Source organism: Gobius niger (genome assembly GCF_951799975.1).
Source record: "Gobius niger genome assembly, chromosome: 10".
NCBI lineage: Eukaryota > Metazoa > Chordata > Actinopteri > Gobiiformes > Gobiidae > Gobius > Gobius niger.
Genome location: NC_136861.1, coordinates 3126371 through 3150013, shown reverse-complemented (window position 1 = coordinate 3150013; position 23643 = coordinate 3126371). Strand labels below are relative to the sequence as shown.

The 23643-nt window shown below is 45.1% G+C and overlaps 1 protein-coding gene across 2 annotated transcripts; it reads left to right on the top strand.

Annotated features, from left to right (window-relative positions):
• Window positions 1–250: 250 nt before the first annotated feature.
• sh2b1 (SH2B adaptor protein 1) lies at window positions 251–23305 on the top strand. 2 transcript variants are annotated; one of them, XM_079565162.1, is made up of 11 exons: window positions 251–769; window positions 4213–4535; window positions 6399–6537; window positions 7937–8443; window positions 10218–10408; window positions 12605–12684; window positions 12776–12931; window positions 16073–16284; window positions 17342–17516; window positions 20240–20330; window positions 22865–23031. In XM_079565162.1, exons 1-11 carry the CDS (start codon window positions 299–301, stop codon window positions 22887–22889), a joined length of 2370 nt encoding a protein of 789 aa, XP_079421288.1. In that variant the 5' UTR covers window positions 251–298; the 3' UTR covers window positions 22890–23031. The 2 variants fall into 2 exon arrangements, with proteins under 2 accessions (XP_079421288.1, XP_079421287.1); XM_079565161.1 differs by lacking the exon at window positions 20240–20330 and having other exon boundaries at window positions 22865–23305.
• The last annotated feature ends 338 nt before the right edge of the window (window positions 23306–23643 follow it).

The window sequence follows — 23643 nt, the reverse complement described above, 5'->3', positions numbered from 1 at the left end:
CCCTTTTCCGCCATTTTGGATTCGTTTTGTTCCTCCGTAAGAAAAAAATGTGAAGTTTTTGTTAGTTTTTACTGGCGGCCATGTTGGACGTCCAGGACTGACTTTGTCTCTGGAGAAAAACATCACTATTTTGAAGCATTTCTGACCGCCATGTTGGAAACGCCAGACCGGCAGGCGTTCAAAGAGCGAATTCCCTCCCACGTTGAAAAAGCGAATTCAAAAGAGTGAATTTAAACGATCCCTTTGCGGCCGCCATGTTGGATCTCTGACTCCCCCGTCGTCTCGCTTTACGGACAACATGAACGGCTCGCTGCTGACCCCGCCCAGCCCCCGCGCGGCCGACTCCTCGCCGCTGCCCCCCTCGCCCTCGCCGTCGCCCTCCCCGCCCTCGCCCTCGCTCCTGCCGCTGATGCCCCGCCCCTCCCCGCTCCCCGCCCTGACGACGCCCCCCCCCGCGCTGCTGCCGCCGCTGCCGCCGGACACGCCCCCGGCCCCGCCCCTGTCGTCGCACCTGTCCTCGCTGTCGGACACGCCCACGCCGTCGCCCTCGCCGTGCCTCAGCTGGACGGAGTTCTGCGAGCTGCACGCGCGGGTGGCGGCCGGAGACTTCGCGCGCCACTTCCGGGCGTTCCTCCTGGAGAACCCGCACTACTCGCCGGACTCGGCCGCCGCCTTCTGCCGCCGCTTCACCGACAGGTTCGTGCGGCACTTCCAGAGCGAGCTGCAGGGGGCGCCGCAGAGCTCGGCCGGCGCCGGGAGAGAGGAGACGGTGAGTCCAAATCCTGATCGAGGCGAGAGGGGAAAACTTACAGTGATCAATGTGGAGATGTTTGGTATCCACGTGTAGCAGGAAAGGCTGTGATCCAAGTCTGGGCATTTCTCTACTGGGAAAATTTGAAAAAAATTATAATTTGAAATTTTGGGGGGAAAATTTTGAAAGTTTTTTTTTAAAACTTTTTCGGGGTGTGAAAGTTTGGAAAATGTAGAAGAAAAAAAATTTGAAATCGGAAAATTTTTGGAAAAAATGTAAACATTTTGGAGTTTAGACAAAAAAAATTGTAGATGTAAAATGTAAATGTCCTCAACATGTCTGTGTCTGGTCTTTCCCACTTCTTCTTCATTCACAAATGCTGACAGGTTTGGTATCCACTAGGGATGCACCGATATCAGTATCGGGTATCGGGCCGATACCACATGCTTGTACTCATTCACGAGGTCCCGATACCAGAACCCGATACCATTTGACGAGGCGCAGCTACGAGGCGCACCCAGAGTCTGAGCTGGATTTAACCAGAGCTTAATGTTGTTAGCGCTGCAGCATCTGCAGTGTTTACAACATACAGGCTAACGTCGCTAACTCGCTGCAGTGTTTACAACATACAGCCTAACGTTGCTAACTCGCTGCAGCGTCTGCAGTGTTTACAACATACAGGCTAATGTCGCTAACTCGCTGCAGTGTTTACAACATACAGGCTAACGTTGCTAACTCGCTGCAGTGTTTACAACATACAGGCTAACGTCGCTAACTCGCTGCAGCGTCTGCAGTGTTTACAACATACAGGCTAACGTCGCTAACTCGCTGCAGTGTTTACAACATACAGGCTAACGTCGCTAACTCGCTGCAGTGTTTACAACATACAGGCTAACAATGCTAACTCGCTGCAGTGTTTACAACATACAGGCTAACGATGCTAACTCGCTGCAGTGTTTACAACATACAGGCTAACGATGCTAACTCGCTGCAGTGTTTACAACATACAGGCTAACGATGCTAACTCGCTGCAGTGTTTACAACATACAGGCTAACGTTGCTAACTCGCTGCAGTGTTTACAACATACAGGCTAACGTCGCTAACTCGCTGCAGTGTTTACAACATACAGGCTAACGTTGCTAACTCGCTGCAGTGTTTACAACATACAGCCTAACGTTGCTAACTCGCTGCAGCGTCTGCAGTGTTTACAACATACAGGCTAACGTCGCTAACTCGCTGCAGTGTTTACAACATACAGGCTAACAATGCTAACTCGCTGCAGTGTTTACAACATACAGGCTAACTCGCTGCAGCGTCTGCAGTGTTTACAACATACAGGCTAACGTCGCTAACTCGCTGCAGTGTTTACAACATACAGGCTAACGTCGCTAACTCGCTGCAGTGTTTACAACATACAGGCTAACAATGCTAACTCGCTGCAGTGTTTACAACATACAGGCTAACGATGCTAACTCGCTGCAGTGTTTACAACATACAGGCTAACGATGCTAACTCGCTGCAGTGTTTACAACATACAGGCTAACGATGCTAACTCGCTGCAGTGTTTACAACATACAGGCTAACGTTGCTAACTCGCTGCAGTGTTTACAACATACAGGCTAACGTCGCTAACTCGCTGCAGTGTTTACAACATACAGGCTAACGTTGCTAACTCGCTGCAGTGTTTACAACATACAGCCTAACGTTGCTAACTCGCTGCAGCGTCTGCAGTGTTTACAACATACAGGCTAACGTCGCTAACTCGCTGCAGTGTTTACAACATACAGGCTAACGTCGCTAACTCGCTGCAGTGTTTACAACATACAGGCTAACGTTGCTAACTCGCTGCAGTGTTTACAACATACAGGCTAACTCGCTGCAGCGTCTGCAGTGTTTACAACATACAGGCTAACGTCGCTAACTCGCTGCAGTGTTTACAACATACAGGCTAACGTCGCTAACTCGCTGCAGTGTTTACAACATACAGGCTAACGATGCTAACTCGCTGCAGTGTTTACAACATACAGGCTAACGATGCTAACTCGCTGCAGTGTTTACAACATACAGGCTAACGATGCTAACTCGCTGCAGTGTTTACAACATACAGGCTAACGTTGCTAACTCGCTGCAGTGTTTACAACATACAGGCTAACGTCGCTAACTCGCTGCAGTGTTTACAACATACAGGCTAACGTTGCTAACTCGCTGCAGTGTTTACAACATACAGGCTAACGTCGCTAACTCGCTGCAGTGTTTACAACATACAGGCTAACGTTGCTAACTCGCTGCAGTGTTTACAACATATAGGCTAACGATGCTAACTCGCTGCAGTGTTTACAACATACAGGCTAACGTTGCTAACTCGCTGCAGTGTTTACAACATACAGGCTAACGTTGCTAACTCGCTGCAGTGTTTACAACATACAGGCTAACGATGCTAGCTCGCTGCAGTGTTTACAACATACAGGCTAACGATGCTAACTCGCTGCAGTGTTTACAACATACAGGCTAACGTTGCTAACTCGCTGCAGTGTTTACAACATACAGGCTAACGATGCTAACTCGCTGCAGTGTTTACAACATACAGGCTAACGTTGCTAACTCGCTGCAGTGTTTACAACATACAGGCTAACGATGCTAACTCGCTGCAGTGTTTACAACATACAGGCTAACGATGCTAACTCGCGGCTAGCAGCTTTGGCCATTCTGACGCCGTTTTATGCCCAGGGGTTTATTCATCTGAAAAACTAACCCAGCGACTAAAAAGTCCTCAGAAAATCCAGATTAAAAACATACAGCATGTTTATATTGAGGAAAATGAGCTGCAGCAGAACAATGAAAACGCTGTAGCTTCTCGCTAAGTTACTACAAACACACAAGAAAATCTACAGGAGCTGAAATAAAGACGAAAAGAGACCATTTAAGAAACATCTCAATACTATTGTTAAATAAAAATACATAAATGAATAAAGCTCAGGCATTGGGAGCTTTAGGACATGGGCTTTTCTGTCTATGATGGACAGAGACATAAAAATATAAAGTTATATTGAATGAATATAAAATAAATAAATAAATGGCATCAGCACAATTCTAATATAACTGCTCTTAAATGTGTCGCCTACTTTACTTAAGGAAATGTACACGAGTAAATTAACTCATTACAAACCAAAAAGTAAGAATGTTGAAGAAAATGCCTTGTACTCGTATCGGTATTCGGTATCGGCGAGTACTTAAATCAAAGTACTCGTATCGGTTTTAGGAAAAGTGGTATCGGTGCCTCCCTATTATCCACGTGTAGCAGGAAAGGCTGTGACCGAGATGACGCTGTGATCCAAATATGGTCATTTCCTTTGTGGGCGACGTATACACAGGGCGCATGTGCAGACAGAGGGACCAAACTTTAGCCCCGCCCCCTGCCGTTCTCTGTTGACGCTGTCTAACCCCGCCCCCTCCTCTGCAGCTCTGCTCGTGGGCGCCTCAGTCCGACGCCACGTCTCTGGAGGACGACGAGGCGCTGTCCCCGCTGTCTGCGCCTCCGCGGGTCCTGTCCAAACCGCCCTGCGCCTCCTCCCGCCTGGACCCCCACGCCCCGGGGCACCCGCCCTCCTCCTCCTCCTCCTGCTGCTCCTCCGTGGGCGGCAACAACGGGCGCAGACCGGCGGGCAACGGGGAGCCGGAGGACGACGGCTGGACGGGAGCGGCGTCCATCGGGGAAGAGACGGAGGACCGAGAGGGGGAGGAGCCTGGGGAGGGCGCCGACGGCACGGCGCACAACAGCCAGAGGTACGACCTATACGTCTCAGGAGTTCATCTGTGGAGAAACGAGAGATCCCTCCTGTTTCAGTCTTGGTTCTCTCTTGTCTCAGTCGTGGTTCTCTCTTGTTTCAGTCGTGGTTCTCTCTTGTCTCAGTCGTGGTTCTCTCTTGTCTCAGTCGTGGTTCTCTCTCGTTTCAGTCGTGGTTCTCTCTTGTTTCAGTCGTGGTTCTCTCCTGTTTCAGTCGTGGTTCTCTCTTGTCTCAGTCGTGGTTCTCTCTTGTCTCAGTCGTGGTTCTCTCTTGTCTCAGTCGTGGTTCTCTCCTGTTTCAGTCGTGGTTCTCTCCTGTCTCAGTCGTGGTTCTCTCTTGTTTCAGTCGTGGTTCTCTCTTGTCTCAGTCGTGGTTCTCTCTTGTCTCAGTCGTGGTTCTCTCTTGTCTCAGTCGTGGTTCTCTCTTGTCTCAGTCGTGGTTCTCTCTTGTTTCAGTCGTGGTTCTCTCCTGTCTCAGTCGTGGTTCTCTCTTGTTTCAGTCGTGGTTCTCTCTTGTCTCAGTCGTGGTTCTCTCTTGTCTCAGTCGTGGTTCTCTCTTGTCTCAGTCGTGGTTCTCTCTTGTCTCAGTCGTGGTTCTCTCTTGTCTCAGTCGTGGTTCTCTCTTGTCTCAGTCGTGGTTCTCTCTTGTCTCAGTCGTGGTTCTCTCTTGTTTCAGTCGTGGTTCTCTCCTGTTTCAGTCGTGGTTCTCTCTTGTCTCAGTCGTGGTTCTCTCCTTTCTCAGTCGTGGTTCTCTCTTGTCTCAGTCGTGGTTCTCTCTTGTCTCAGTCGTGGTTCTCTCTTGTTTCAGTCGTGGTTCTCTCCTTTCTCAGTCGTGGTTCTCTCTTGTCTCAGTCGTGGTTCTCTCTTGTCTCAGTCGTGGTTCTCTCTTGTTTCAGTCGTGGTTCTCTCTTGTCTCAGTCGTGGTTCTCTCTTGTCTCAGTCGTGGTTCTCTCTTGTCTCAGTCGTGGTTCTCTCTTGTTTCAGTCGTGGTTCTCTCTTGTCTCAGTCGTGGTTCTCTCTTGTCTCAGTCGTGGTTCTCTCTTGTCTCAGTCGTGGTTCTCTCTTGTCTCAGTCGTGGTTCTCTCCTGTCTCCGTCATGGTTCACTCTTGTTTCAGTCGTGGTTCTCTCTTGTTTCAGTCGTGGTTCTCTGCTGTCTCAGTCGTGGTTCTCTCTTGTCTCAGTCGTGGTTCTCTCTTGTCTCAGTCGTGGTTCTCTCTTGTTTCAGTCGTGGTTCACTCTTGTTTCAGTCGTGGTTCTCTGCTGTCTCAGTCGTGGTTCTCTCTTGTCTCAGTCGTGGTTCTCTCTTGTTTCAGTCGTGGTTCACTCTTGTTTCAGTCGTGGTTCTCTCCTGTCTCAGTCGTGGTTCTCTCTTGTCTCAGTCGTGGTTCTCTCTTGTCTCAGTCGTGGTTCTCTCTTGTCTCAGTCGTGGTTCTCTCTTGTTTCAGTCGTGGTTCTCTCTTGTTTCAGTCGTGGTTCTCTCTTGTCTCAGTCGTGGTTCTCTCCTGTCTCAGTCGTGGTTCTCTCCTGTCTCAGTCGTGGTTCTCTCTTGTTTCAGTCGTGGTTCTCTCTTGTTTCAGTCGTGGTTCTCTCTTGTTTCAGTCGTGGTTCTCTCTTGTTTCAGTCGTGGTTCACTCTTGTTTCAGTCGTGGTTCTCTCCTGTTTCAGTCGTGGTTCTCTCTTGTTTCAGTCGTGGTTCACTCTTGTTTCAGTCGTGGTTCTCTCTTGTCTCAGTCGTGGTTCTCTCCTGTCTCAGTCGTGGTTCTCTCTTGTCTCAGTCGTGGTTCTCTCTTGTCTCAGTCGTGGTTCTCTCTTGTCTCAGTCGTGGTTCTCTTGTCTCAGTCGTGGTTCTCTCCTGTTTCAGTTCCAAAGGCCACGGGTCTAAGAAGCTGAAGAAGCGTTTTTCTCTGAGGAGCATGAGCCGCAGCGTCAGAGGGATCCTTCACTGGAGGAGCACGTCCACGGAGCTGCCCCAGAGCTACAGCTACACCATGGGGGTCCAGGTGAGTCCAGGGGGGGTCCAGGGGGGTCTCTAACCCTCTCTCTGTCTCCCCCTTCAGGACGGCGTCTCTAACCCTCTCTCTGTCTCCCCTTCAGGACGGCGTCTCTAACTCTCTCTCTGTCTCCCCCTTCAGGACGGCGTCTCTAACCCTCTCTCTGTCTCCCCCTTCAGGACGGCGTCTCTAACTCTCTCTATGTCTCCCCTTCAGGACGGCGTCTCTAGCCCTCTCTCTGTCTCCCCCTTCAGGACGGCGTCTCTAACCCTCTCTCTGTCTCCCCTTCAGGACGGCGTCTCTAACCCTCTCTCTGTCTCCCCCTTCAGGACGGCGTCTCTAACCCTCTCTCTGTCTCCCCCTTCAGGACGGCGTCTCTAACCCTCTCTCTGTCTCCCCCTTCAGGACGGCGTCTCTAACCCTCTCTCTGTCTCCCCCTTCAGGACGGCGTCTCTAACCCTCTCTCTGTCTCCCCTTCAGGACGGCGTCTCTAACCCTCTCTCTGTCTCCCCCTTCAGGACGGCGTCTCTAACCCTCTCTCTGTCTCCCCTTCAGGACGGCGTCTCTAACCCTCTCTCTGTCTCCCCCTTCAGGACGGCGTCTCTAACCCTCTCTCTGTCTCCCCCTTCAGGACGGCGTCTCTAACCCTCTCTCTGTCTCCCCCTTCAGGACGGCGTCTCTAACCCTCTCTCTGTCTCCCCCTTCAGGACGGCGTCTCTAACCCTCTCTCTGTCTCCCCTTCAGGACGGCGTCTCTAACCCTCTCTCTCATGTTTATTCATCAGGCAAAATGTAAAACAGTCACCAGCAAATATAAGCTCAGATGCCCTAACAGAGTGGGCGGGCTTTAACCCCTTAACTTCCACCTGAACCGAGCACATTTTCTCCAGTTTGGCTTTACCCCAATCCAAAAGCTCCTGGAAAAAAATGTCAAAAATGTGACAAAAAATGACAGAAATGTGACAAAAAATGACAAAAATGTGACAAAAATTTGACAAAATTGATAAAATGACAAAAATGTCACAAAAATGTCACAAAAAAAATGACAAATGTGACAAAAAATTAAAAAAAGACAAATGTGACAAAAAATAAAAAAAAATGACAAATGTGACAAAAAATGACAAAAATGTCACAAAAAAATGACAAATGTGACAAAAAATGACAAATGTGACAAAAAATGACAAAAAAATGACAAAGATAATGACAAAAATGTGACAAAAAATGTCAAAAATGTGACAAAAAAATGACAAAAATGTGACAAAAAATGACAAATGTGACAAAAATGTGACAAAAAATGTTAAAAAATGATAAAAATGACAAAAATGTGACAAAAAATTACAAAAAAAGAGTTGAATACCCACAAAAAAACAACGAAAAAAACAACAACCTCTCTCTGTCTCCCCCTTCAGGACGGCGGGTGTAAGCGCTCGCCGGTGGCCCCGCCCTCGATGCCCGTCTCCCTCTCGATGCCCCTCTCCCTCCCCCACTCGTCGCAGGACCCGCCCGGGCGCCGCCGCAGTAACGGGGAGAACCCGCCGCAGCACAAGTGGTCGCAGCGCCTGGACAAGCTGCGCCTGTCCCGCTCGCCGCCGCCGCCCGCCCTGACCACGCCCCCCGCCGCCGCCCCCGCCGCCTGCAGGAAGGCGGGGCGGCTGGTGCGGGAGGGCGGGGTCACGGTCAGCTCGTCGCAGGAGGACTTCGGCGGACACGGGTTCTCCGGGTTCTCCTTCGGGCTGCTGCATCACGGAGGCGGCGGGGGCGGAGACTGCAGCCCCACGGCGAACAACGTGGCGCCCGCGGGAGGCGTGGCCTGGCGAGGCGGGCGCTGGCACAAGTGTCGGCTGGTGCTGAAGGAGCGAGAGCGAGACGGGGAGCGCGGAGACGAGTATTACCTGGAGTTCTTCATCCCGCCCAAGGTACCACACTGCAAAAAGCACCCGACCAAAAACACGTTTAAAATAAGACCTTTTGTCTTGTTTTTAGGAAAAAATCTGCCAATGGGGTCAGCATTTTTTTCTTTTTATATTTATAAAAAACTGGAATTAAGCAAAATGTCCTCAGAAAATGGAATAATTTAAGGAAAACATTCTTACTTAGTGAAAAAAATGTGGATATTTTACTTAAATGTTGCTTGATTTAAGTAAAATGTTCTAAATTACTCACATTTTTGAGCAAAATGTTCTTAATAAATACTAATATTTAAGGAAAGTATTGCCCGCGCCCGGAGACCCGCCTCCCTGTGGAGCCAGGCTGATGGACAAAACTTCACAAAAATGTGATAAAAATTTGACAAAAAAAGATAAAAATTTGACCAAAAAATGATAAAAAAATTGACAAAAAAATGACAAAAAAATGACAAAAATGTGACAAAAAAATGACAAAAAATTCACAAAAAAAGACAGAAAAATGACAAAAATGTGACAAAAAAAGACAAATATGTGATAAAAATTTGACAAAAAATGACCAAAAAATGACCAAAATTGGACAAAAAATGACAGAAATGTGATTAAAAAAATGACAAGTGTGACAAAAAATTGACAAAAAATGTGAAAAAAAGACAAATATGTCGTTAGCCACATAGCATAACTGCCTAAGTCATTTTGTATTGTTAAAATGGCAATAAGAGAAAAACTATTTCCTATAAAACGTCTTTTTACATGTTTTCCAAAATCAAAACAAAAATGAGTTGGGCAATTATGCTATGTGGCTAACGATGTGATAAAAATTTGACCAAAAAATGACCAAAAAATGACAGAAATGTGACAAAAAAATGACCAAAATGTGATAAAAATTTGACCAAAAAATAGACAAAAAAAGAATGAATCACCTATTGCACATGTTTTTAGTGGTAGGGGAAGCGTACGTAGACATGGGGAGAACATGCTCCACACAGAAAGGCCCCGTCCTGGTGGGAATCGAACCCAGGACCTTCGATCTATGAAGCTGAGGCTCTAACCGCTGTGCCACCGAGCCGCCCACTTTAACCTCTTAACTCCCGCCCGAACCGAGAGCATTTTCTCCAGTTCAGCTTTACCCAAATCCTGTAGGCCAGTGTAACGCCTCATTTCAAAGCTAAGACCTACAAAACTAAATTGATCTTTTTCCTCACGGCAGATTTGTTTTCATCACTTTTTTTGTTGGGCATTCGTCTCATTTTTGTCCAATTTTTGTGACTTTTTTCTCCGTTTTTCGTCCAATTTTTGTCCATTTTTGTCTTTTTTTTTTGTACATTTTTTGTCAATTTTTTCACATTTTCATCATTGTTTTCGTTTCAGTTTTGTTGCTATTTTCACACCTTTTTTCCAGAAGCTTTTGGATTGGGGTAAAGCTGGAGAAAATGTGCTCGGTTCAGGTGGGAGTTAAGGGGTTAAAGATGGAATGTATTTTCTCTCTGTGAAAATCCGTTCTTAAATTAAGAGTTGTTGATCTTAGTTTTTCTTAAAATAAGAAAAAAATATTCTTTGTCTAAAACTGAAGAAGATTCAAAAAGTTTTGAATCTTTTCTTGTTGCAAGAAAAATGAGCATGTTTTTTATATATATCTGAACAAGAAATGGCTAGATTTTATTTCTTAAAGTAAGACATTTTGTACTTGCTTAGAATCCACTTTTTGCAGTGCACCTTCTCCATATTTAACTGAAGGTGGTCATGATGGTGTGAAGGAAGGGCATCTGACTCTTTCTGCTTCCAGGCGTCCAAGCCGCGCCTCACCGTGCCCTGCTGCTCCATCGTGGACGTGAGGAGCACCACGGCCCTGGAGGTCCCCGACAAAGAGAACTCCTTCCTCCTGCAGCTGGACGCGGCGCAGTACGTGATCGAGACGCGGGACGCCGTGCAGATGAGGGCGTGGCTCAGCGACATCAGGAACGGCATCTGCCTCAGGTACGGAACACCTGGCCACATCTGGTGTCAGGTCAGCGTCCCCGGGCTTCCCCCACGCTGCTTCATTCACCAGCTCAAAATCCCTCTATGAAAGAAAATACAGCCACACGTCTAAACCTGGCTCTGTCCGTTTTTATCGCTGACATTAGACCATTAAAATGAAAACATACAACTACAGAGAACTTGCAAAACTCAAATATAAAGTAATTTCCAGACTAAAAGCCGCTACTTTTGCCCCACACTTTGAACCCTGTGACTTATACAAAGCTGCGTCTAATGTACAGTTTTGTGGTGGTCCAAAAATTTGACAAAAATGTGACAAAAAAATGACAAAAATGTGGAAAAAAAATGACAAAAGTGACAAAAAATTTTGACTAAAAATGACGTAAAAATGGCAAAAAAAATGACAAAAATTGACAAAAAAATGACAAAAAAAATAACAAAAAAATGACTAAAATGTGGCAAAAAATTAACCTGGTTTATTTACGGATCAAACATGACAGCAGCAGACGCGATGGTATTGTTCGATCAAGCTTTAGACCTTGTTCTAAATAATTTAGCTCAAAAGTTTACAGCGGGAACGTCATACGTCATCTCATACGATGATACGATTGGCTGTGGCCTCGTGCAGACGCATGAGAGACTTTTTTTTTTTTTTTCGTATCGCCCAATAAACGAGTATGGACGATCGTAAACCACACCTCTCCTACGAGAAAATGAATTGGTGACACCAGACTAAATATCACTTGTGATTTTAGTCTGGTGTTAGCCAGGCTACAACAGCCTGGGGACCATGGCCGACATCTCCGGTGTATTTGGGAACCAATCACAGAGCGAGGAGGGACGGCAAGACAATGACGCGCTATTCGATATATGGAAGCTTGTAGTTTATTTACGGATAAAAAAAAAAAAGTTTATTTTCGGATCCAACATGACAGCAGCAGACCCGATGCTATTGTTCGATCAAGCTTTAGACCTTGTTCTTAATAATTTAGCTCAAAAGTTTACAGCGGGAACGTCATACGTCATCTCATACGATGATACGATTGGCTGTGGCCTCGTGCAGACGCATGATAGACTTTTTTTTTTTCTTCTTCCGTATCGCCCAATAAACGAGTATGGACGATCGTAAACCACACCTCTCCTACGAGAAAATGAATTGGTGTCCCCAGACTAAATATCACTTGTGATTTTAGTCTGGTGTTAGCCAGGCTAGCAAATAATGACAAAAAAAATGACAAAGAAATGACAAAAATGTGACAAAAAATGACAATAATGTGACAATAATGTGACAATAATGTGACAAGAATGTGACAAGAATGTGACAAAAAATGACAAAAATGTGACAAAAAAATTACAAAAATGTGACAATAATGTGACAATAATGTGACAATAATGTGACAATAATGTGACAATAATGTGACAATAATGTGACAAGAATGTGACAAGAATGTGACAAAAATGTGACAAAAATGTGACAATAATGTGACAATAATGTGACAATAATGTGACAATAATGTGACAAAAATGTGACAAAAAATTGACAAAAAATTGACAAAAAAATGAGAAATGTGACAAAAAATGACAAAAAATGACAAAAAAATGACGAAAATGTGACAAAAAATGACAAATGTGACAAAAAATGACGAAAATGTGACAAATGTGACAAAAACATTACAAAAAAGTTACAAAAATGAGTTGAAAACCCAACAAAAAAATGTGACAAGAATGTGACAAAAAATGACAAAAATGTGACAAAAAATGTGACAATAATGTGACAATAATGTGACAATAATGTGACAATAATGTGACAAAAAATTGACAAAAAAATGAGAAATGTGACAAAAAATGACAAAAAATGACAAAAAAATGACGAAAATGTGACAAAAAATGACAAATGTGACAAAAAATGACGAAAATGTGACAAATGTGACAAAAACATTACAAAAAAGTTACAAAAATGAGTTGAAAACCCAACAAAAAAATGATGGAAAAAAAATCTGTATATGTGAGGAAAAAGATCCTCTCGGTTCAGGCGGGAGTTCAGGGGTTAATGTTCTCTGGAGCCGGACACAGCGGAGAGAGCGAGAGGGAAAGACCTCACTCTGCTGATAAGATTCCAACACTGCTCTGGATTAACTGCAGTTTGGGGCTGAGATGAAATGAAACATGGTGCTTTGGTGTTTGTGTCTGCAGTGAACAGGACGAGTCTGAGGCGGGGACGGGACCGTTGGACATCAGCGGCACTCCGGACATCGTGGACCGTCTCTCACAAGGTCAGAACTTCCACATCTCCTCACGTTCCTGCGGCTGAATCCTGCAGATCCTCCAGTCCACTGAAAGCTAAACACCCTCTGATGTTTCCAGTCTGCTACGGCGGCATCGCAGGCTCCTCCTCCCTCACGGACCCGCTCCCTCCCGAGCTCCCGCCCCGCGCTCCTCTAGACGAATCGGACGGCAGGCTTCTGAGCGGAGGCGGGGCCGGCCTGGGCACGCCGTTCGCAGAGACGCCGGACGCCACAGGTACGAACTCTTTAGGTCAGTGCAGTCAGATTGTTTCCATGTGCTTAAACTGTAACCTCTGAAAAACGTATAGAATTAATACAAACGAAGGTGTGAATTGTGGTTCTCGCGGGGGTGTTTGTTTTGAAGTTTGTTGAATATGTTCAGAAAGCACAAACTGAATAATCCGTCTGTATCAGAACAGTTTGTGTGTTAGTGGCTTTGCAGATTTGGGGAAATGTCAGACAGTCATTTTAATCATTGTTTAAGGCGAGACACTGCAGGTGAATAGGGAAAAAATGTTTAAAAAAAATGGACAAAAATGTGATAAAAATTTGACAAAAAATTGACTAAAATGTGATAAAAATTTGACAAAAAATTGACAAAAATGTGATAAAAATTAACCAAAAAATTGACAAAAATGTAATAAAAATGTACAAAAAAATTACAAAAAATTAACAAAAAATTGACAAAAATGTGATAAAAATTTGACAAAAAATTGACAAAAATGTGATAAAAATTAACAAAAAAATTGACAAAAATGTGATAAAAATTAACAAAAAAATTGACAAAAATGTGATAAAAATTAACAAAAAAATTGACAAAAATGTGATAAAAATTAACACAAAAATTGACAAAAATGTGATAAAAATTTGACAAAAAATTGACAAAAATGTGATAAAAATTAACAAAAAAATTGACAAAAATGTGATAAAAATTAACAAAAAAATTGACAAAAATGTGATAAAAATTAACAAAAAAATTGACAAAAATGTGATAAAAATTAACTAAAAAATTGACAAAAATGTGATAAAAATTAACAAAAAAATTGACAAAAATGTGATAAAAATTTGACAAAAAATTGACAAAAAATTTGATAAAAATTAACAAAAATGTGATAAAAATGTACAAAAAAATTACAAAAATTTAACAAAAAATTGACAAAAATGGGATAAAAATTTGACAAAAAATTGACAAAAATGTGATAAAAATTAACAAAAAAATTGACAAAAATGTGATAAAAATTAACCAAAAAATTACAAAAATTTAACAAAAAATTGACAAAAAATTGACCCAAAAAAATGACTAAAATGTGACAAAAAAGTTACAAAAATGAGTTGCAGATTTCAATTTGAAGCTGTTGCTGTCGATCACTGGCATAAATGTGAGAAAAAACACATGGCAAGTTTTCTTTCATTTTATCTTTTCATATAAGAACAAGGTGTTTTATGCCTAAAAATCTGACAAAATCTGAATAATGGACAGAGCTACATTCAAATTTATGGTTTCATTTTATTGATGAATGAGTTGCCAAGACTTTCTCAGAGGGGATTTAGGATTTCTTGTTTAGTTTTAAAATAAGCTGTTTTTTAGTGGAAAAATGTGTAAAAATGTAATTTTCGCCTTATTTTTTGACATTCAAAACTCAATAAATGGGGCTTAAGGGATTAAATAATAAAAAATCCCTCTGAAAAAAATCTTCCAAATATTGTTCAGTCCAAGGCTGGAAAATGTGAAGTCTTTAGGTCCGACTGACGTGGACATAGTGTCGCCACAATGACAGAAACATGTGTTTGGAGAAAAAGGGCCTTGAAATTGTGTTCTCCCATATAAGTCTATGGGGGAACATTGAATCAGCGCAATATTTAAACATGTTATTGTGAAGATTAGGCATATTTTCTGTTCCCGGGTGAAAGCTTGTATGTTCAGAGACCAATCTGGCCCAAAACCTGAAAACTGAAAAAATTGAGTTTTGCCTGTAGTGTCTCCACTTAATTCATAATAATGCAGTGAGATGAGCCCCATAATGCATTGTGCCATTTCAATATGGAGGTATCCGGACACGGCTCACACACTACACATGATTTATAACAGAGCAGTAAAAATCCTAGATAAGCCCATTAGGTCCATTAGGTCACATCACTGTATCAGTCTGAGGAATTTAAACATTTTATCTTTTGAACATTTTATCACATTTTCCGGGCTGAAGCTGATAAATGTTGGACCCAGCCCCACAGGTGTTGCTGTGAGGTCACACAGGAGAGGCATGAGGTCCCTCAGCTTTCTTCAAATACTCCAAATATGCCCATTTTTATTGAAACAGTAATTGTTATAGTCAGTATTTTAGCACGACACCGGTAACTGAGTTTATCATTTCAATCTTTAGGCGAGCGTGGTCTTAAGTTTGTAATTCCAGGTCCTGAAAAGGCCTTAAAGTCTTAAACATGGCAGAGAGTGCAGGGAGGCTGAGGCTAAACTTCAGTGTGCTCCTCTTTGTTTATTCATTTATTTGATTTGACATGTGTGAATAATAAACATGTATCACACTACAATTACACTGCAACATTTATCGTCGAGGCTAATTTGCAATGTCCGTCCCCAGAAGGGCTTTTCAAATTCACACAGAACACTGGAAAAAATGCCATCTTATCTCAGAAAAATAGCTTGATTTGTACAAATTAACTTGATCGTTTAAAATAAGACAAAAAAACCCTGAAATGAGACAAAATGGTCAAAGACAAGAAAAATCTGGCAATCTTGTTTCAAGACGAGTCAAAACCGTATCAGAAGCAGCATTAAAAGTCTTATTTCAAGCACTTTTAAGTCATTTTGGTCTCAGATAAGATTTCATTTTTTCCAGTGAAAGTACAAAAAATACATTTACAGTAACATTAATGAATTCATTCTGACATTACACAAAGGAAGTGCATTGAGCGCAGACTTGATCTCTTTTTAAAATATGTTTTAGTTCATTTATAAAATCCCCCAGATCTAAGTCCTGTTTCAGCTCAGGAGGCAGAGAGTTCCAGAGTTTAGCTCCTGGACGGTAACAGCTGACTGTCCAAAGGTCTGTTTTCTACGGTTACTTTCACATTTCCATCAGCAGCTCCTGGTGTGATGGAGCCACTGATCCAAGTGGGACTATGAGCCGTCTGAGAGCATCAGGGGCTCTTAAAGTATCTGTGGATTCAGATGAAGAGCTCGGCTCAGTTTCCAGTCCCAGGTTTTGCAGTTTCCCTGACGGCCACCAGGAGGCGACTCCTCCACAGAAGCAGATGTGTTTGAAGTGTTTTTGTTCTGACTGATGTGTTGATTGTTTCCTGTATTGTGACGCCTCGCCGGCGCCCCCTGCTGTACGCTAACGCCCTCCTCTCCCCTCAGGCTCCTTCCTGTTCTCGGAGGCCGCCCCCTCGGACCCCGTGGAGCACCCGCTGAGCGAGTGCCAGTGGTTCCACGGCACCCTGTCGCGGCTAAAGGCAGCGCAGCTGGTGCTGGCGGGCGGCCCCGCCTCTCACGGCGTGTTCCTGGTGCGGCAGAGCGAGACGCGGCGAGGGGAGTACGTGCTCACCTTCAACTTCCAGGGCAAAGCCAAGGTGAACATCTTCATCTACATTAACATTTAAATAAAGGAGGAACAGTCCTGTGTCAGAAGGACCCAGATATATAAACCGTAACTGCTCTAATACTGGCCTGTGTTCCATTAGAGGCCGGGTCTCCGACAGGGGCCGGGTCTCTGACAGAGGCCGGGTCTCCGACAGACGCCGGGTTTGCGGCTGGCGGAGGCAAATTAAAGCCGGTCTCTAAAACAGGCCGGGGCTTTTATTAGAAACTATAGCAGTAGAAATATTCCCCATGTTAGAAATTTGTCTCATACTGGTGTAAATGAAAACTCAGGTGCAGGAAGTAACAAACTGAACCCGGGCCGAGGGGGACGCTGCGGAGGAGCTGATCCGAGCGTAACTTTGACACAGATTTAGCCACTTTTCAAACCTCCTGTGACCATATTTGGAAACAGGGCAAATGTTGTGTGACCCTCCAGGGTTTTAATAAAGTCTCCATCGCGTCTTCAAAGCACGTCCAGCTGCTCCGTGTGCAGGTCAGTCCCACGCCTCCAAATAACTCCTCCCATCAGCGCGAGCGTCTCGTCTTCTCTCGGGTCAGTCTCATGATCGATCACAAACACAAACGCTCCGTCTAAACTCGCCTTTTACACAAGATAACAACAAATAATCCGGTCCGCGGTAAAAACAGAAACAGAAACCTGCAGTGACACTGATGTCAAAGCTCCGCTAACAGCAACGAAACACTTCCTGTTGTCCCGACAAAATAAAAGGCGTCAATGTTCCAGCCGCTGGGAGAGGGTTTGAAATGTTCATTAATAAATAAACCTAATATTGTAGGTGCAAATGGACACAAATCTCGTTTTTCTTCATTAAATAGAAATAGAAATAAAGTCCGGCCTCGATTAGAACATTTACCGTATTTACAATGATTATTATCATTAAAGTCATATCTCTGTAACCGTGTTTGGTCAAATGCACGGCTGCCTCATTAATATGCATGATGTCGCTCATTAAATATGCACGACGGCCTCTAAAGTATCTTATATATATCACGATGTATCTAACCTGTATCCCCCCCCCTCCCCAGCACCTGCGCCTGTCCCTGAACGAGGACGGCCAGTGCCGCGTGCAGCACCTGTGGTTCCAGTCCATCTTCGACATGTTGGAGCACTTCAGGGTCCACCCCATCCCGCTGGAGTCCGGGGGGGCGTCCGACGTGACGCTCATCAGCTTCGTGGGCGCCACGGCCGTCCGGCAGCCAGGTACCACGAGGGGGGGGGGGACCACAGGGTAAAGCCAGGGCTCATGTGTGAGACGCAGCAGAGGCCGAGCGGGGATGAAGTCATTTATAATCATGACTGAACCTGAGTAACATGTTTTTACTCTGACTTAAACCCCGCCTCCCAGTGCATTTTCTCCAGTTCAGCTTTACCCAAATCTAAACGCCTCATTTGAAAACGTACGAAACCAAACAAACCTGTTTCCTCACATTGTCGTTGTCACTTTTTTTGCATTTTTTTATTGCTTCTCTGTTGTGGTTTTCTTGTTTGTCACTTTATACTAGGATTTTTTCTTTAAGTTTGGGAGTTTATACATTGTTATTGTTGAGAATAAACATACATTTTTACAGTGTATTCATAAAAAAACAACAGAAACATGTGTATGTGACTCACCCCCTCCCTCGCTCCAGGACCTAGACCAGGGGGAGGGCCGATTTTCATCATTCTCAAAACACCCAAGGGCCGAACCTCAACTTTGTAAAGTAAAGAACTATTTTTTTTGCCAATGTTTTTATCAGTGTTTCCCAAGAGGCTTTGGGTTCCACCATTACCCTCGGACGACGAGCCCAGGACCCAAAGAAAAGTGCAATTTGTCATGTATTGTATCAAATATTGTATTTTCCACACAATTTTTTGTTGAACAAGCAGCAGATTTCCCTTTAAGACTGAATTTATGATCAAAACAACCCAATAACATTCACTTTAACCTGGTGCCTGCCGAGGGTTAGAGTTAGAGTTAGTTAACCCTAACCAGGATATGATTAGGGTTAAGAATGGCAAATGTAATGTATGTTGTGTTTCATCTCACATTTTCAGAAACTAGAAGGTCTTGGCTTTCAAATGAGGCATCACTGTAGGCTGTACGGTCTCCAGTCATAGTGGTTCACCCTAACGCTGAGCTGACAGTGAACAGGTGAACAGACACAGTCAGTCTTTCCAGGCAGTTTCAGATGGAAAATACTGAATAATCTGGGCGGCACTCCAGTTTCCCCTACCACTAAAAACATGCACAATAGGCCAGGATGAATGATGTGAGTGAGTGAATGTATAGATACAGACGGCATCTCTGGAATCACCCATATATGGTCATTTTTGAAAACAGTTAAGGGGGAAAACTATTTTGAAAAAATGTAAATGTTCTCTATTTATTCAAAAACTACTGTAACAAATGCTGAAATATGAACATAGTTTCTACTAAATAAAGATACAAAGACATGGGGAGGAGCAAAGTGGTTCAACAGCCCATAAATACATGAATAACAGAGAATGCTAACCTGATGCTACATGTTAGCATTGGGCTAATGCTAACGGTTAGCTAGCACTTGCTACAACTGCCGTTTTTTCACTTCTGCTGAACAATCTGCTGTGAGAAAATATCCATATGGGCCTGATTTACACTTGACTTTATTTGTATGTGATAAATACGTTGATTTTCCACCAGAAAATGGCAAAAAAGAGGGAAAAATTGTGTTTCTCTAAAGATTCTATTTTCCCCCTCGGCGAAGCCACGCCCCCTTCTATGACGAGATGCCGTCTGTATCTATGGTGGTGTCAGAGGGTCCGTTGGCGCAGACGTGTGTAGTCGTGAAAGCGCTTCTGTCAGTCTCCCCCAGGGGAAACTGAAGCTACAAACGTAGTTTACACCACCGAGTTGTGGAGTGAATGTACAACTGTCTCATGTAAAGCGCTTTGTGACCATATGTCTGTGAAAGGCACTGTATAAATAAACATCTTCTTCTTCTAAAAGTTCCCTATAGACTCGCGACCCACTGAAAATGGTTCCATGACCCAAGTTTCAAGTTTTCAAGTTCAGTGGTTTTGTATAGCCCAATATCACAACAGAAGTGGCCTCACAGCTGCAACAAACATCAAGGCAATAAAACAGAGCAATAAATATGACAATTAAAAGTTCAGGTGAATCCAGGCTAATATAATGTCCAATCAGCGAAAACTCAAAAACCCGGCAGGAGAAAAGAGAAACCTTGGGGAGAACCACAGAAGGAGAGATCCACTCCCATGGACGGACAGGCTATAGAGACCCACTTTAGGGTCCCGACCCCCCAGTAGAGAATCACTGTTTAACGTTATATATGACCAAGCGGGACATTTTTAAAACACTGATACCATTTCTCGCTTTTTAAGACTTACTTTAACAGGTATTTTATGTCTTATTTGCATCATAATAATTCTCAAAATCATCTTGGGGGCCAGAGGTTCTGTGCTGGAGGGCCGAATTTGGCCCCCGGGCCTGACGCTGCCTACCCCTGCTTTACAATGTCGAGGTTCGGCCCTTGGGTGTTTTGAGAATGATGAAAATCGCATACTTGCCTCCCCCTGGTGGAAGGGACAGGGTGAACAGGTTCGTATTTGTACATAAACAGAAAAGGATGTTCCAGGTATTTTGCCACTTTTTTTGTCCCTTTTTCGTCACTCTGTTGTTGCTATTTTTTTTTTTTTTCAAGAAGCTTTTAGATTTGGGTAAAGTCAAACTGGAGAGACTGTGCTCTGTTCCGGCGGGGGTTAAGAGGACCCTCCCCCCTCTGCTTCTTCGTTCGTGTCCAGCTCATTCTGACGCCGGCGTTTAAACTGAGAGCAGTCGGTTTAAACGTGGCGCCCCCTTGTGTCCGTGTGTGTGTTGTTCTGTTGTTGTTGTTGTTCTGTTGTTGTTCTGTTGTTGTTGTTGTTGACGTTGCTCGTGTCCACAGGCCGAGACAGAGCGGGCAGCCGCGCCGCCGCATGTGACGTCATCAGCACGCGCCATCCCGACTCCCCATCCACCCCCATCTCAGACTGTGTGTAAGTCACCGCAGAGCCAGGGGCCAGCGCGGGGGCGGGGCCTGAGCCTTACACGAGCCAATCAGACGGCTCAGACGTTCATTTAGCTCAGACGCTGTAGAGAATGTGACACTTCTGCTGTAGAGACGCACAGAAACCAGAGCAACTGTATTACAGGTCATCATATTTGTGCGACGAAATCTAAATAATGGACAGAGCCAGGTTTAAATTACCGTTTTTTCAGGACTATAAGTCGCACCAGCCTCGGCCATATTACCGTTTTATAAATCTTCAGTGGCACAAGCGTAGAGCGCCCTCTAGCGGCCAGCAGTATGAAAATAACAAGCGTGAAATTGTATCATTTGAAATACAAGTTGCACCGGAGTATAAGTCGCACCCTCAGTTCGGGCTGAGCGATATGGCCAAAAATACCTCTGTTTGGATGATTATGATTTTAATAGATTTTATTTGAAATCACCTTTAAAGGAACAGGCCAGCGTTTTTCCATACTGAGATATGTTCTTACCTGAGCTGTGACGAGTTCTTTAGGACCTGTCTGATCTTCAGTCACGTAAACACAGCGCAGACGGCGTTAGCATTTAGCCTCTCCCTCTCTCCTCTATAGCTCCAAAACAGGTCAAGATAGAAGCTACCAAGCTCTTCCACGTTTTCCCTATTTAAATATGGTTACGTGAAGTGTTCCACTACAAAGTATAATTACACACAATTAAACAATGTGGATTTTCTAAGCGGATAAAAGGGGGAACTATATTGTGAGGCGTAATAATACCAGGAGTAGTTTGGCATCCGCACAGTAAAGTGAAGATTACTGCGCAGGTCAGAGTCCTCATTAATATTCATAATGTAGTTACAATGAGGCCCATTAAGAAAACAAGAACTTGGGAGAGTGAAATCCTTGGTCCCGGCCCTGCAGGAGGTCATGGGGTCAGGAGGTCATGGGGTCAGGAGGTCATGGGGTCAGGAGGTGAACAGTGTAAACGGCGTGTGACTGTCATGAACACCTCCATCTATCACGCTCCCGTCTCTGAACCATCTCCACCTCCTCACTCCCTTCGAACTCCTCCACACGTTGTTACAGTAGAAACCTTCTGTCCAGACTGGGCCTACGGGGGGGGGGGGGAGGTGCACCCACAGTGTTTAAAGGAGACACGTCACATTGTAATGTTTTAAAATCCACTGAGATCCAAGCGGTGTCTGGAAAAGTGTTTGAAAACTGTGAAATCGTTAGATATGAAAGAGGTTTCTGGTGTTTGGTGATTTATTCAAACACATCCTCACTCGCCGACACTGTGGGGGGAGGAGGTCGTACAGCGAGAGATTTAAAGAGGGGGTGTTCTGCTTTTTTCAGTCCCATAGCACCAGTCTATATCTCACTACAATGATGACAAACCTTCTGTTGGTCTGTAAATGCAGTAAATTAGAATAACTGCCTTGTATAAAATGTCTCTCTCAAAATGGCTGTAGTGAATGTTTTGAAATAGGCCTCTGTCTCTTTAAGAACCTCTGAGCCTTTAGACACGCCCCCTCCACACGCTGTCTGTGGCATCAGTGGGGAGGGGGTTCTGCTGAGGAGCAGTGGTTGGTTACTCGGCTGGTGACGAAAGCTCGGAGGCGTCTCCAGGAGGTGGGGGCGTTCCTAGGAGGACTCAGGCAAACCTATCCCTAAAATGGCCGCCATCAGAGTTTTTACAGATTACTCAGAAATACGTGAATGTGCCAAGGCAACACTTCAGCCATGTTTTTAATGAGGGAGTGACAGAATAACATGATGGAAAGCTTGAACAAGTCCATTTTGCAGAATACCCCCCTTTAATATAAGCGACTCACTGTTTAACTTTAATATAAACGACTCACAAAGTTTGATTTGTTGCTGTTAGCATTAGCTTGCTCCCGCTAGCTTTAGCATGCTGTTGCTATCTCCGGAGATCAAAAATACATCACATAATCACTTCGGTTTAGTCGATAAAAGAGCCGTAACAGGTATTGGTTCAGGATCGGATATTTGTTGCCGATACCAGATATGTCTTTAAGTATCGGCTCCGATATTCGATGCCAGTATCGGATCGGTACATCCCTGGTCCTGGGACATCTGGTCACCTGACAAAGTGTTTTTAAGGCTGACTCTAAACACTGTGGGAAAGTGGGCGGGGCTAACGGTGGGGGCTTAGCATTGTCGTGGGCGGGGCCTAGCAGTAAAGAGGGCTGGGTTTAGCATTCAATAGGGCGGGGCTTAGCATTAAAGAGTGCGGGGCTTAGCTTTGAAGTGGGCGGGTTCTAGCATTAAAGAGGGCGGGGCTTGGTATAGAAGTGGGCGGGGCCTAGCATTAAAGAGGGCGGGGCTTAGCATTGAAGTGGGTGTGGCTTAGCATTGTAGTGGGCGGGGTTTAGCATTGTTGTGGGCGGGGCCTAGCATTAAAGAGGGCGGGGTTTAGCATTGTAGTGGGCGGGGCCTAGCATTAAAGTAGGCGGGGTTTAGCCGTGCTCGTCTCTGCTGTGACTAACGTCCTCAAACCCGTTTCTCTCTCTCTCCTCAGACTCGATCAGCAGTCGTCCCCGTAGCCCCGCCCCCTCTCCTCCCCCACCCCTCCCCCCGAGCAGACCGCCTCCCCCGACGCCCCCGCAGCTGGACTCGCCGCGGGACGGTCCCCCGCGGACACGCCCCGCCCCCCCGCTGCACCCGGCGCCCGTCGCCCCGCCGAACGCCGCCTTCCCCCCCGCCGCCGCGGACACGCCTTCGCCCGCCAGCGCCGCCGCGGCCCCGCCCCCCACCGCGGCGGCCACGGCGCCAGGCGAGACCGGCGAGCGGGCGGGGTCAGAGGAGTGGGAGGAGCCCGGACTCAGGCAGCTGGAGCCGGATTCAGAGGAGGGACTTCGAGCCCCCCGCGCCGTGGACAATCAGTACTCTTTCTTCTGACGCGGCGGGAGACGAACTCGAGACGCTCCCCTCTGAACAGCAGACTCTGGGCGGAGGCGGAGCCGAGGATCCTCTGAGGAACTTTTACTGAAGGAGGCGGAGTCGCAGGTCACAGGTCACAGGTCACTCACAGCAGAGAGACGGAACAAACCAAAGGAATCGGTACAGGAGCTAAAACGAGCCGACAGCGCCCTCTAGCGGCAGAACAAACATGTGACATAGTATTTTACAAACAAGCCGCGCCTCCAGACAAACTACGAACAAAATCAAAAATGTAGAAACCAGATCCCTCTTTGTTTCTAATATGTCACAAAACCAAACATGGATTTAAATCTGGTCTGTCCGATATTTAGATTTCGTCGCTAAAAATATCGGCAATTTTGGCCGTTTTTATGCACT